Consider the following 13,291-nt stretch of genomic DNA (forward strand, 5'->3'; position numbering starts at 1 on the left):
CACTTATTTCCTCATGTCCCGAGAGTACATTAGTGTGCTCACAAATTGCATGACAATACTTAGATTTTAAACGTGGATCAGTTTTAAAATGTTGAATGGATCCGGATATCCATTTATTGGAAAAATTTTTGCCGAGGAAAGTGCTGCACAGATACCTATGAAGATGTGCACTGTAAAAAATGTCCGTCCTGCTTGGTGTACCCTAGTAAAACTAATATCACCTAAATTTTCGGTGACATCGGCCAGAATTTTGATAATGTCACCCAAAGCGTATGCTCACGTTGGGTTAGATAGATCGTCTGAATCCACTCCAGTGAATCCGTACTCTCTCTTGAACTCGGTTTTCGTTTTCGGGGCTCACCGAACGGATAGTTTGCGCTCAACGGGTCATCGTTGGGATCCAATATGTACCCCGTGAGTTACTTCGGATTTGAGCCCGTATCATACGATCAAAGTAGAGCTCTCACAGAGTCATCACGTGCCCCAAGTAGCCACAGTTGCAACTTGTTGCGACATCATAAAACAGTTGTAACTTTTTGGCGTAATTTTTGTTGCATTATTGTTGAAAGAAGATGACAAGAAAGTTAAATTAAAGTCTCAATATTATTGCAACTTTTTCCTCAAAGTGTTTTGAAGGTATTCAATTTTTTTTAAATCAATGCCAAATATTTTTTACATGAACGATTTTTATAGGCACTCACATTAAACTTATACTTAAAAATATTTTCAGAAATGGAAAGAAAAAAGTGGCCGTTTTGACTTTCGCGCCAGAGACGTCATCATTGTCGGCCATCCTTAAACCCCGTACTTACAACCGTCGTTACTTGTTACTTGCATGCATGCATGTACAGTTTTTAATTTATTTAAATTTTACACCAAGCTGACCGAGCTCCTTCACGACTCACGAGTAATTCACATGTCTCCTAGTCAAAAGTGCGGTTTTAGTGTCTGGTGTGAACTGTGGTATCTTATGGACTTGATACTCGATCAATTTCTCATTCTCAGGGAGAGTTTCAACTGTTTTCTATCAAGAAACATTAGATCCTCCAAGTAGCACGTAACTAGTCCTGATCTGTAAAGAATCGTTTGTATGCCTTTCGTATGATCACCCGATCAGATTCCTCTCCAGTTCCAATGAGTTTACTCGTTGAAATATGTCGAAGTGTGTGATTTGTGTCAACCCGCACCTTACTGTGTGTGCTCAACTGCTCATGCTAGTGGAAGTAGAATGCTATTGTTCATTTTGAGAACTGCCCACAATCCATAATATTTTTAGAGTTCTTTTCTTTTGTGGTATGTGTGGACTAAAATATCTTATCCATCCTGGATATTCGACGGCCGAGATGAAGTGAGGTTAGAAATGCCAGCATATATGTACCGTCTAGCAAAGATCACTCAAAGTCAATCTATCATTTGAACTGAGTTCAACAAAAATTAATTGATCGCCAGTTTTAGTGTATTTTCAGAAGGAAAGATACACTATTGCGTTCTCCCTCATGGTGGGACCTAGACCTGGGACCATGTAAAGAGCACCGATCTCGAGTCGTAGATCACGAATATATATGTCATTCATTTCCATATATATATATATATGTGTGTGTGTGTGTGTGTGTGTGTGTGTGTGTGTGTGTGTGTGTGTGTGTGTGTGTGTATTTCAGCCAGCGTGAGGATTTTTCAGGTTTCAGAGCGTTGAGCGGCAGTTAATTTTTAAGTTTCTTGAAACGAAACTTCTGGGGTTCATAGTCCCCTAAGAGTACTTTTAAACTGTGCAGAAAAAATCGGAATACGTTAATTACTTTTCGCACAGCGAGGGATCAAAAAGGGGGGAGGTTTAATTTTGTCCACGCGATAACTCGAGTGAAAATGAATATTTTGAGCTGAAATTTTGATGGTAGTTAGATATCTACTATGACTGCTTTCCTATTGAATTTCAGCGAAATCGGCCAACGCGTTCCATAATAGTGGCAATTCACCGTTTTTATGGGTGAGGGGGGGGGGTAGTAGTTGCGCAGCCAAGGGGAACTGTTTCTTCAAACATATCTGTGGCAAGAGGGGTAGGGTAAATGATTTCATTCCCCAATGTGACACTACCCTTCGGAAAATACACTCATGCCGCGGTAAATGCGCAGACTACAAAAAGAACCGTCCCCTACTTGCCGGCAACCCCACGGAAAAACCCTGCCGTTTGCGGCAGGGTTTTTTGCAATTGATTGAAGTTCCTTAAACGTTTTATTCCAAGTAAATCTTGATGCAAGCTCGTAACATGAGTCAACGTACGATTCAATTGAGTTCCCTCATCTAATGTTGAGACTAACGTTAATGTTTGATCAGCTTCAAACTAGCGCCACTCTACATATTATTACATACATGCAATGTCATGGGACCACTACATTGATGAGAGCTGATACAAACATTTCCCGATTTTCGCCGCAACATCTGGTGAGCGAGCTCGATCTGCATGTGCGTAGGAACATATTCACCATGTTGAATCGCAAATGAAGCTAGTTACATGCGCAAAGTCTCTCTGTGTGTAACTAACGCTTATCTTACACTATCGAGTGGTCTGAACGTAGCTCAGTAAGGTGAAAACATGTTTCTCGTTACCTAATGTGGATGCACATAAGAATCCTCTTAAATCAAGTCTGCTCATTCTGCAGTTTTTTACTGTCATCAATTTTGTCAAATATCAATTGTTCTATCTAGTCTTCAATTCATATGAAATTTACTTTTAGATAATGATTACAAAAGGATTTGAGATTAACGGACTGATGGATCCTCCGTTGACTGGTGGTTGAATTGAAAAGATAGAGCTTTTCACTATCGTTAAATGATTTGCAACAGGTAGAAATCACGGCAAGAGAGTCGCAACGTAATGGAATTGCTGTACAATAACAGGACAGTGTTAAGGTTTGCGATTAGCCGGGTGGGAGAGCGGAGAGAACCCAATTTGATTCGATGACACAAATTTTTATTCCATACTTCACAGACCACACAGACCGAATAATCCGACGAAACGCACTCTCATTCCTCACCAACTCGTTGCTTCCCCCTCCAGTGATCAGCCGAGCAATCCACTCCTCTGATTGGCCAGGGGAACTTCTCAAGTGATGCTCCAAAGCAAACTCGAAATTTCCCCGGCCAACAGAGCAGCCGTGCCAACTGAACAAAGGAGAGGCAAGCAACGTCAGGGAGTCGCTATACTTGACACCCCCCCCCCCCCTCCAGTGATCAGCCGAGCAATCCACTCCTCTGATTGGCCAGGGGAACTTCTCAAGTGATGCCTCAAAGCAAACTCGAAATTTCCCCGGCCAACAGAGCAGCCGTGCCAACTGAACAAAGGAGAGGCAAGCAACGTCAGGGAGTCGCTATACTTGACAGTAGGGATGTCGATACTCAGGGAAGTATCGATACTCGGTATCGATACTGGTATCGACTCTAAGCATCGATACCGGTATCGAGCATCGAGCTGAAGTATCGATACTTATGAGGTATCGATACCATCGATACTATTTCTGAATTATGCCGTGATTCTGAGTGTGCGTATGTATGTCGGCCGTTAAATTCCGCCAGATTTACGCCTCTCTCGAAAAAGCCCTGTTCGCGTCCTTAGTCAGCTATTTTGAGCCTTTAACTACACTTATCGAACTGAGCTTTTAACATTTTTATTGAAGTATAATCATTTTGAGAAACTTGATTACTCCGTCGTTTGTCACAGTGCATCTTGAAGGTGAAATAGTGGGGAGAGAATTTTTTAAAAAAGAAAAAGAGGCCTTCTTCATGGCCAAATCAGATTAAGTATCGATACCGTCGATACTGGGGTCTTGGCATCGATACTGCATGGTATCGATATCGTGGAGTATCGATGCCGAGTATCGTTAAGTATCGATCGAAAGTATCGATACTTTGCAAGTATCGGATAAGTATCGACATCCCTACTTGACAGACAGACAAATACCTACCATATTAACCTGAATGCATCGAACATTTCTTTCCTTAGTTCTAGTTGGGAATGAAGATAATATTGGGAAAATCACGGGGAATTTAGGAAAATGTTTGTGTGCACACGCCAATTCTACCCTACAGTTACTTGGCAGCAGCATTAAAGTCAAATCAGTTGTGGTTTATTGCACTCGCACTGCCCTGAGCGAAAATAAAATGAGGATACAGAGAGGCAGCATGGAAAGGCTCCACTTAATGTCCGACAACCGTAACGGTTGTTACGCCTATGTCTGCATAAAAATTTTAACAACATATGACTGATTGATTAAATCAAGAAGCAGTCAAATGTTGTTGATCTTTATTCGCAGTTGAAAGTTACAACAAGTCATGCACTTTCTTTGAACCACCAAGAGTTGATCGGTGAGTATCATCATATTTATTTTAGCATACACGAAATTAATCTTGGATTGAAATTTTTATTTTGTGATTCGGTTAAAAAAAGCAAGAGCCTTGCAATGCTGCTAGATTGCAAACCCTGGCTCTTAGAATGTACAATTGGCCTCTATGACTTAACCTATTCTGTCATGAATTTTATCCCATTTTCCTGCGCAAGTGCTTAATTTATGGTAAGTAAAATTGCACTTTCTTTGTTGCATGCCAAGACTGAAATTCTTTTTTATGGTGAAAGTCTTTGGTTTTGGAAAAAAGTCATCTCAGTTTAAAATGCTTACTTCCTGGCTGCAAAATTATATCTTTTATAGCTTTCTTAAAATCCTTACATTATAGCTAGTAACTTGTTAATGGTTTGAACATTTTAATAAGTAATGTTAAAAAACCAAAACATTTAATAAAAATTCCTCATTCATTAAGCAACTACAAATTTTAAAAGAATTCTTAAACAGTATGTTTTAACCAGTATTTTATCCATCATTTGTCGCAAGGATGCATGTCAACTGCCCCCAACCCCACCCCTCCCTCCCTTCATACCCCTCTCTCCTTCCCCACCACCCCCCTTTCCCCGCCCCCTTCCTCCCTCCCTCCCCACATTTCTCTCCCCCCGACCCTCCCCCTCACTCTTCCCCGTGGGTCTACTGAGTGATGCATCCAAAGTTGTAACTTTGTTACAACTTATTTCAAGAAGTATATTCACATTGTTGTTTGGAAGTTGGAACTTCTTGCAACTAAATGGTAAGACAGTTACGACTTAGTTGCAACTAAGTTGAAAAAAAATTGAAACTTAGTTGCAACTAAGTTGAAACAAAGTTGAAACTTAGTCGAATTAATTTAATTTTCGTTTCTTGAACTTTGCCCGAAATTTGGGGGCTAGAAAACGCAGTGTTGAACTAATTTTGAACTTACTAAGATAATGTTGAGGAAAAGTAAGGGGAAATTGGCTCATTTCGCGAGAATATCGTATGACCTTTAAAATGACGTATTTGGGGGTCCGAAACCCCCCTTAAAATTAGTTTGAAGTAATTTCTGTGATTTTTACTTAAAAATGCTTACAATTTGGTAAGTTTTCCCGTTTTATTTTTTTCTTTACGATGATTTGAACTGGAGCTATGATTTTTTGAAAATAGGTCAAATTTGACCTTTGACCTATCATAGGTAACTCGGTCAAACATTAAGATATCGATTTGCGGTTTGCGCCAAAATTCTTAATTTTTTATGCTCTTTCTAATGATGTATCACAAGATAGGGGTTATCATTTGAAAAAAAAAGTTGGGGCCCCCGCGCCCCCCTGAGGGGGGACAAAAATTTTGAACCCCCTAGAGGATGGTCCCCTTTAAGATAGAAACATTTCAAAAGTTTCGTTTTTCTATCTCTAACCGTTCAAAAGTTACGATGCAGGGTACGGACTTTTTGGACACCCTGTATGATGTCATCTCACCTGTTTCAAAAGTTATCTAACCTAACATAAATGAGGTGATGTCACCTGAGAGTTCAGATGATAACTGCACCTGGATGTGTCAGACACGATAAGACTTTTCGCCAAATTACTGTAGACTCATTTAATATACTTGTAAACGGCGGCGCTTCACTGTAGACCTGATAATATAATCTCCTTCTCTGAGGTTGTGCATGAAATTCTATGGTATAAATTTGATGAAGTCCGAGTTCCTGGCGAGGGACTAAAACCGCTTAATCTAGGTAAATGGAGTTTTGACTATAAAACTCAGGCAGCGTGCTTACACGCAGAAGAAAAAAATAAACAACAAACCCTGTATAAGAAGTTAAAGTGATTTCGCCCTAAAACTAAAGGTGATACGTTTTAAGAAGCCGATTATACCCCAACTGACCCAAGGTTGAGTTAAGGTGATTCGATGGACATGGAATTTTGAGATTTTTTTGGACATTTTTTTTTTTTCGATGGAATTTTGAGACTGCAATTCTGTTGTCGGGAGACTAAAGCACTCACTTACCAATTTTTACAAAGAAATTCAACGTAACAAAGGCGTGGTTTTTCTAGAGGAAAAATATCGCATTCGATACTGATATCGAAACTGCACTCGAATGCGATATTTTTCCTCCAAAAAAACCACGCCTCTATTACGTTGAATTTCTTTGTTAAAATTGGTAAGTGAATGCTTTAGTCTCCCGACAACAGAATTGCAATCTCAAAATTAGAGAAAAATGATTAGTAGCTGAAAAAGTAGAGGCAATCGATGCGATATATCGCACGTCGTTCTGACACAGAAGATGGCGTTCATCGAATCACCTTAAGCAATCAGTTTTACCCAGGTAAATTGCATTGGGTTGGATAGATGTCAAGCGTAATTGTCCCATTCAACGATGTGTGTTTATGGCAGAGGCTTGATTAAAGCATGCAATGTTAAATATATTCAGAAGGTCCTTTATGAGGCACTTGGGACGAGTGCTTTTTGGTAATCGATTTAAGCTAATATTTGATCAGTGAATGACATCAGCCAGTGTGTTATTTTATGGTAACGATTGAATTGGAATTCATTTCAGAACTTCTGTGGGTCGCGCCAGAGCTCTTGCCTCAGACTGTGATATTAGGTCAACCTGCCACCCAGAACGGAGATGTGTATAGTTTTTCTATCATTTTAGAAGAATTAGTCGTCCGAGGCGGCCCTTACGAAGTTGCAAAACAAAATTTTACTGTTCAAGGTATAATTATTTGCCTCACTTGCATTTTCGCTCCTCCCCCCCTCCCAAATAAAATAATACTGGCACCCGGGAGGGGGGGTAGGATTGGAACTTATTTTTAAAATATAGCTCTAGCGCCCATTTTGCAATTAAAGATGGAATATGAAACTCAACGAAAGACAAATGATTATTTCACTGGATATACCATCAATAGGGTATCATATATTAGGGTGTCCCTTTGAACCATCCAAAAGATTTTCTCGGAACATCGATATTCGATGGTTCTATTGTGTTATTATGTTAAACATTTAATATCCCCAAATTTGAGCGAAATCGGATGATTTTTAGTGCTGCCGCAACGCGTCTATAGTCGCGGCGAAAAGGGTATCCCGGGATAAGCATGTCAAAATGCCCTTGTGAATGGATTTTTATTTTAACCATTTTAAGTCATCAAGGGGGTCCAGCCCCCCAACCCCCTCCGCCCCCCCCCCCCTCAGACCCCCCAAAACCGCTTTTTTGGGCTATTTTTGACTATGCTAACGTCATTTCCTCATAACTTTCGTAATTTTCAATAGAATTGAACCAAAATTTGTCAGAATCTACATCAATTAGCTTAGTTTGTGTAGAAAAAAATTCATTATCATCAGATAATATTTTAACCCCTAAAAAAATTCGTAAAATTTTTGAAAAAATCATTTTTTTCCTTTTTTCGCGGCTAGGTGGCGTATGGAAACATGCACACAAACAAAAATTGTCTCTTTTCTTAATTTATACATCCAATAAGATACAGGAAAAATTTCGTGTTGATCGGAGTGGTGCGCCATACTTAAAAACGCAATTTTCTAACCTCAAAACGGCCTAAATGCCACCATTAGCCTCCTTTGATGACTAGGCGTGGAGAAATGTAGAGAGAAATATCCGGTCTTATCGTCTCACCTCTTAAGTGATCCACTTAAGTACCTAGAGTCAAAATTTCGAGTCGATCAGAGTGGTGCGCAACACCCAAGCACGCAATTTTCTAACCTCAAAACGCCGATATTGCCCATTTCGGCACCCATTATCACTTCGTGTGAAAAAATAAGAAGAGGTACACATCCGATATTATTGCCCTACCTCATGAATTAGACACTTCAGTGCATTTAGTCAAAATTTTGAGTCGATCAGAGTGGTGCGCAACAACCGAACGCGCCGATTTCTAACCTCAAAACGCCGAAATTTCCCATTTCGGCACCCATTATCACTTCGTGTGAAAAAATAAGAAGAGGTACATCCAATATTATTGTCCTACCTCATGAATTAGACACTTAAGTGCATTTAATCAAAATTTTGAGTAGATCAGAGTGGTGCGCAACAACCGAACGCGCCGATTTCTAACCTCAAAACGCCCAAATTGCCCATTTCGGCACCCATTATCACTCCGTGTGAAAAAATAAGAAGAGGTACATCCGATTTTATAGTCCTACCTCATGAATTAGGCACTTGAATACCTAGAGTCATAATTTCGTGTTGATGAGAGTGATGCGCAACACCCAAACACGCCGCTTTCTAACCTGAAACCTCCCAAAATTCCCATTTTGGCATTTATTATCACTGTATGTCAGCCAAGATCCCGCTTGAAAATTGCATGATGCACATTTCAAAGTTTATTTTGTCACCCTGCCGCGTAGCAGACCCGGTCACTCAGGGAAACCTCTAAACTCTCAGGATATATATGACGGTAGGGAGGCTCGCTCATCCCCCACGAGGAAGCGTTTCCTCGTACAAACTTCCATAATACGTAGCGGTGCAATGAGTACTGGCAAATTCAAGTCAATAAATTAACAAGAGGTTAGAAAGAATCCTAAAGTGAAAGGAAAACACTTTTTCAGTAAAGAAACTTTGTTATGAGTGAAAGAAACGGGTTTTTTTTAAATATAATTAATATTTACAATTGTAGAGATGACAAAATTATTACTTAAGGTAAGACATGATATACAAATCGGAAAATAAACAAAAATCAGTGGCAAGAAATAAAGACGAGTGATCAATGGTTTTAAGTTGCTCCATTTTGCTGGTGTCAATTTTGCATTTGAATTTACAGGATAGATTTTTTTTAAGATGCACGAGATAAATTTGACCTAATTTGGTGGGTATTTGGTATGATTTCTTATTGGCAAAGAAGGTTCATTTTAACAGACTTTGTCAACAAACACTTGCTCATTACAATTTTTTTTGTTTACCTCTGAAACAATTTGTACGTATATTAGGTTAAAACAAAAACAAATTGAAGGTGTGGTTTCTTTTTTTTTTGAAGTGGGTCGGACTTCACGTGGTGTGCCTGGGGATTCATGAAGGGAATCCCTCTGGGCGAGCTGAAGGGTATACTGAGGCCAATGCTAGACCACGGTAAATACGACTATACATATAGTCGTATTTACCGTTTTATATTAATTATATTTAAAAAAAAAACCCCCCCGTTTCTTTCACTCATAACAAAGTTTCTTTACTAAAAAAGTGTTTTCCTTCCACTTTAGGATTCTTTCTAACCTCTTGTGAATTTATTGACTTGAATTTGCCAGTACTCATTGCACCGCTACGTATTATGGAAGTTTGGAGGAGGGAACGCTTCTTCGTGGGGATGGGCAAGCCTCCCTACCGTCATATATATCCTGGGAGTTTAGAGGTTTCCCTGAGTGCTTGGGTGTTGCGAACCACTCTGATCGACACGAAATTTTGACTAAATGCACTTAAGTGTCTAATTTATGAGGTAGGACAATAATATCGGATGTATCTCTTCTTATTTTTTCACACGGAGTGATAATGGAAGCCGAAATGGGCAATTTCGGCGTTTTGAGGTTAGAAAATTGCGTGCTTGGGTGTTGCGCACCACTCTGATCGACACGAAATTCTGACTAAATGCACTTAAGTGTCTAATTCATGAGGTAGGACAATAAAATCGGATGTACCTCTTCTTATTTTTTCACACGGAGTGATAATGTGAGTAAATGCACTTAAGTGCCTAACTAATGAGGTAGGACTATAATATCGGATGTACCTCTTCTTATTTTTTCACACGGAGTGATAATGGTTGCCGAAATGGGCAATTTGGGCGTTTTGAGGTTAGAAATCGGCGCGTTTAGTTGTTGCGCACCACTCTGATCTACTCGAAATTTTGACTAAATGCACTTAAATGTTAATTCATGAGGTAGGACAATAATATTGGATGTACCTCTTCTTATTTTTTCACACGAAGTGATAATGGGTGCCGAAATGGGAAATTTCGGCGTTTTGAGGTTAGAAATCGGCGCGTTCGGTTGTTGCGCACCACTCTGATCGACTCAAAATTTTGACTAAATGCACTGAAGTGTCTAATTCATGAGGTAGGGCAATAATATCGGATGTGTACCTCTTCTTATTTTTTCACACGAAGTGATAATGGGTGCCGAAATGGGCAATATCGGCGTTTTGAGGTTAGAAAATTGCGTGCTTGGGTGTTGCGCACCACTCTGATCGACTCGAAATTTTGACTCTAGGTACTTAAGTGGATCACTTAAGAGGTGAGACGATAAGACCGGATATTTCTCTCTACATTTCTCCACGCCTAGTCATCAAAGGAGGCTAATGGTGGCATTTAGGCCGTTTTGAGGTTAGAAAATTGCGTTTTTAAGTATGGCGCACCACTCCGATCAACACGAAATTTTTCCTGTATCTTATTGGATGTATAAATTAAGAATAGAGACAATTTTTGTTTGTGTGCATGTTTCCATACGCCACCTAGCCGCGAAAAAAGGAAAAAAATGATTTTTTCAAAAATTTTACGAATTTTTTTAGGGGCTAAAATATTATCTGATGATAATGAATTTTTTTCTACACAAACTAAGCTAATTGATGTAGATTCTGACAAATTTTGGTTCAATTCTATTGAAAATTACGAAAGTTATGAGGAAATGACGTTAGCATAGTCAAAAATAGCCCAAAAAAGCGGTTTTGGGGGGTCTGAGGGGGGGCGGAGGGGGTTGGGGGGCTAAAACCCCCAAAACCTAAGTTTTAGGACCCCCTTGATGACTTAAAATGGTTAAAATAAAAATCCATTCACAAGGGCATTTTGACATGCTTATCCCGGGATACCCTTTTGGAAATCGCCTTTTTAGCGTTTTGGACGCAGCTTTTAAAGGCAGTTACCAGCAATTACAGGCATCAAATTATTTTTTATCGTGATTTTGCATAGTATACTTACATGTAATAATGTTTTTTTTGACATTGCAAACCTACAAAATTTACTCCAATCCCTTAAAATCGACGAAAAACTTTATTTTCTCATTTTAAGCAACTGGTCCAGGACTTGTATGAAGGCTGGGGAAAAAATTAAAAATAAACTGATTTTTGGCATAATGGGTCCTACCACCCCCTGATTTCCCCCAGAAAATCCTCATTAATAGTGTGAAAGGTTTGGAATGGGGGAGGGGCAGTGCCCCAAAATCGCTTTACCAGCCAAAATACAAGAACGATTGAGATCGGTCGTAGCACTGCGAATAGCACCATTTTCTGCATCCTTTTAATATTTTGATTTTATTTTGATTTTTAATTGCAAATGATGATTTTGTCTTTAAATTTGAATCCGATACTTAATTATTTTATTATTCTTTTTCAATCAATCAACATGTAATTGAAGTTTTAAAAGTTATGTTTCTTTGAAAAAAATGGAACGCATTAAAATTCAAAATTATAGCTAAGGATGTAAAAAAAATAATGAAAGTTGAAATGATACAAAAAATATAAAATAACAGATACAAAAATAGAAAGTTAAGGAGTAAAAAAGTTGGAAAAGAATTAAAAATAAAATAGGAAAATTGTAAAAAAAAATTAAGACTGAAACATTTTAAAAAGTGTTAAAACTGAAAAAATTAAAACCAAATTTAAAACGTTTTTTTTTTTTAAAAAAAAAACTCTTAAGTTAAAAAAATAATAATACTTAGATATATACATCTAAATACATATTATAGCGGTGATAACATTTTTACCGATCTCAGTTTTTTTGTGTTTTAATTATTTAAGTGCCATCATAAACGAAGAAGGTAAAACAAATTATTCAAGAGTGTGGCTACTTAAACAAGTTTTCCTTCCCTCTTAGAAAATCCCCCTCCTAAAAAATATGCCTCTCTGTAAGATAAAGTTTGTGGTCCCCGTATCCCGAGGAAATATACCCCCACGAAAATGAAATAGGGTGGGGGAAGGGGGAGTCATCTCTATTTTTTGGGAGTGAGTGCGGTCCGATTAAGACTGATGTCAGAGTCTTACCCTCTTTACCAAGTCCTGACCTCAGTCCCGCTTACCTCAGAGATATCTCTGCACTAGATAAGTCTTTCTCCCGAAGTCAGTGCCTCTTACCTTAGTGCTAACTTCTTGGGTAAGTGCTTTAACACTTACCTCAGAGCAAATTGCACCTACCTCAGTGGAAAATTCACTGCCCTAACACTTGCTATTTTTACCAGGGGAGAAGAACGCAATATTGAAAGTGCAGCCGAACAACTTAAACAACGCATATCAGTGTTCAGCCAAAGGATCAGGAGGTACAAAAAACGATCTAACCAATATAGGGAAAAATAGGATGTTTGTAACTAACTGAAAGAGCTTTTACAGAAAAATCAAAGGGGACGGAGCAGAAACCGACGCAACCCCTAAGAAACAAGAAATAGAGGAGTTTTGGAGAGGAATTTACGAAACTCCCACAGAGCATAACACCGAAGCGGACTGGATTAAGGATCTAAATGTCGAACATCAGATGGAATGGACTCCCCTAAATGAGGCAGAAGTAGTTAATGTCTTTATAACGTGCTCAGCTCTCGAGCCAAGCAGCTGAACACGTAGGAGGTCGCAGATGGGGGCGTCCACCAGAAAGGGTAACCTAGAAAAGGGGGGATGGTCTAGGGGGATGTAAGAGCCCTTTCACTCTATATAAATGGTCACCTACCTCGAGAGTGGTATCCTAGGGAAAGAATATGACTCACAATCTAGGGGTGGCCGCTTGTGTATTGGGGTGTAAAATACGATACGTAATAACAGCGGATGTAACAATAACAAATCAACGACTACAACACTAGGTCACACAGACCACAAACAACTATCACACAGAGCTCTAACTACACACAGAACTCGTCTACTATGGTATACACACAGACCATAAAGACATAAACCACACAGGAAAACTAACAACAAGGGGGTCACTTCGCTGCCGGTAGGGGCCGGGGGACTTACCGCATTC

General features: G+C 39.2%; 1 protein-coding gene across 1 annotated transcript in view; it reads left to right on the plus strand.

Moving 5' to 3' along the window:
* Window positions 1-13,291, plus strand: part of LOC109038378 (atrial natriuretic peptide receptor 1) — a 405,535-nt gene that overhangs the window by 293,683 nt on the left and 98,561 nt on the right. Inside the window, exon 16 of the mRNA XM_072306602.1 lies at window positions 6,913-7,071. Within this exon, the coding sequence (XP_072162703.1) occupies window positions 6,913-7,071 (159 nt within the window). The remainder of the gene's footprint in view (window positions 1-6,912; window positions 7,072-13,291) is intronic.

The sequence above is a fragment of the Bemisia tabaci genome, chromosome 1 (assembly GCF_918797505.1).
Source record: "Bemisia tabaci chromosome 1, PGI_BMITA_v3".
NCBI classification, from domain to species: Eukaryota; Metazoa; Arthropoda; class Insecta; order Hemiptera; family Aleyrodidae; genus Bemisia; species Bemisia tabaci.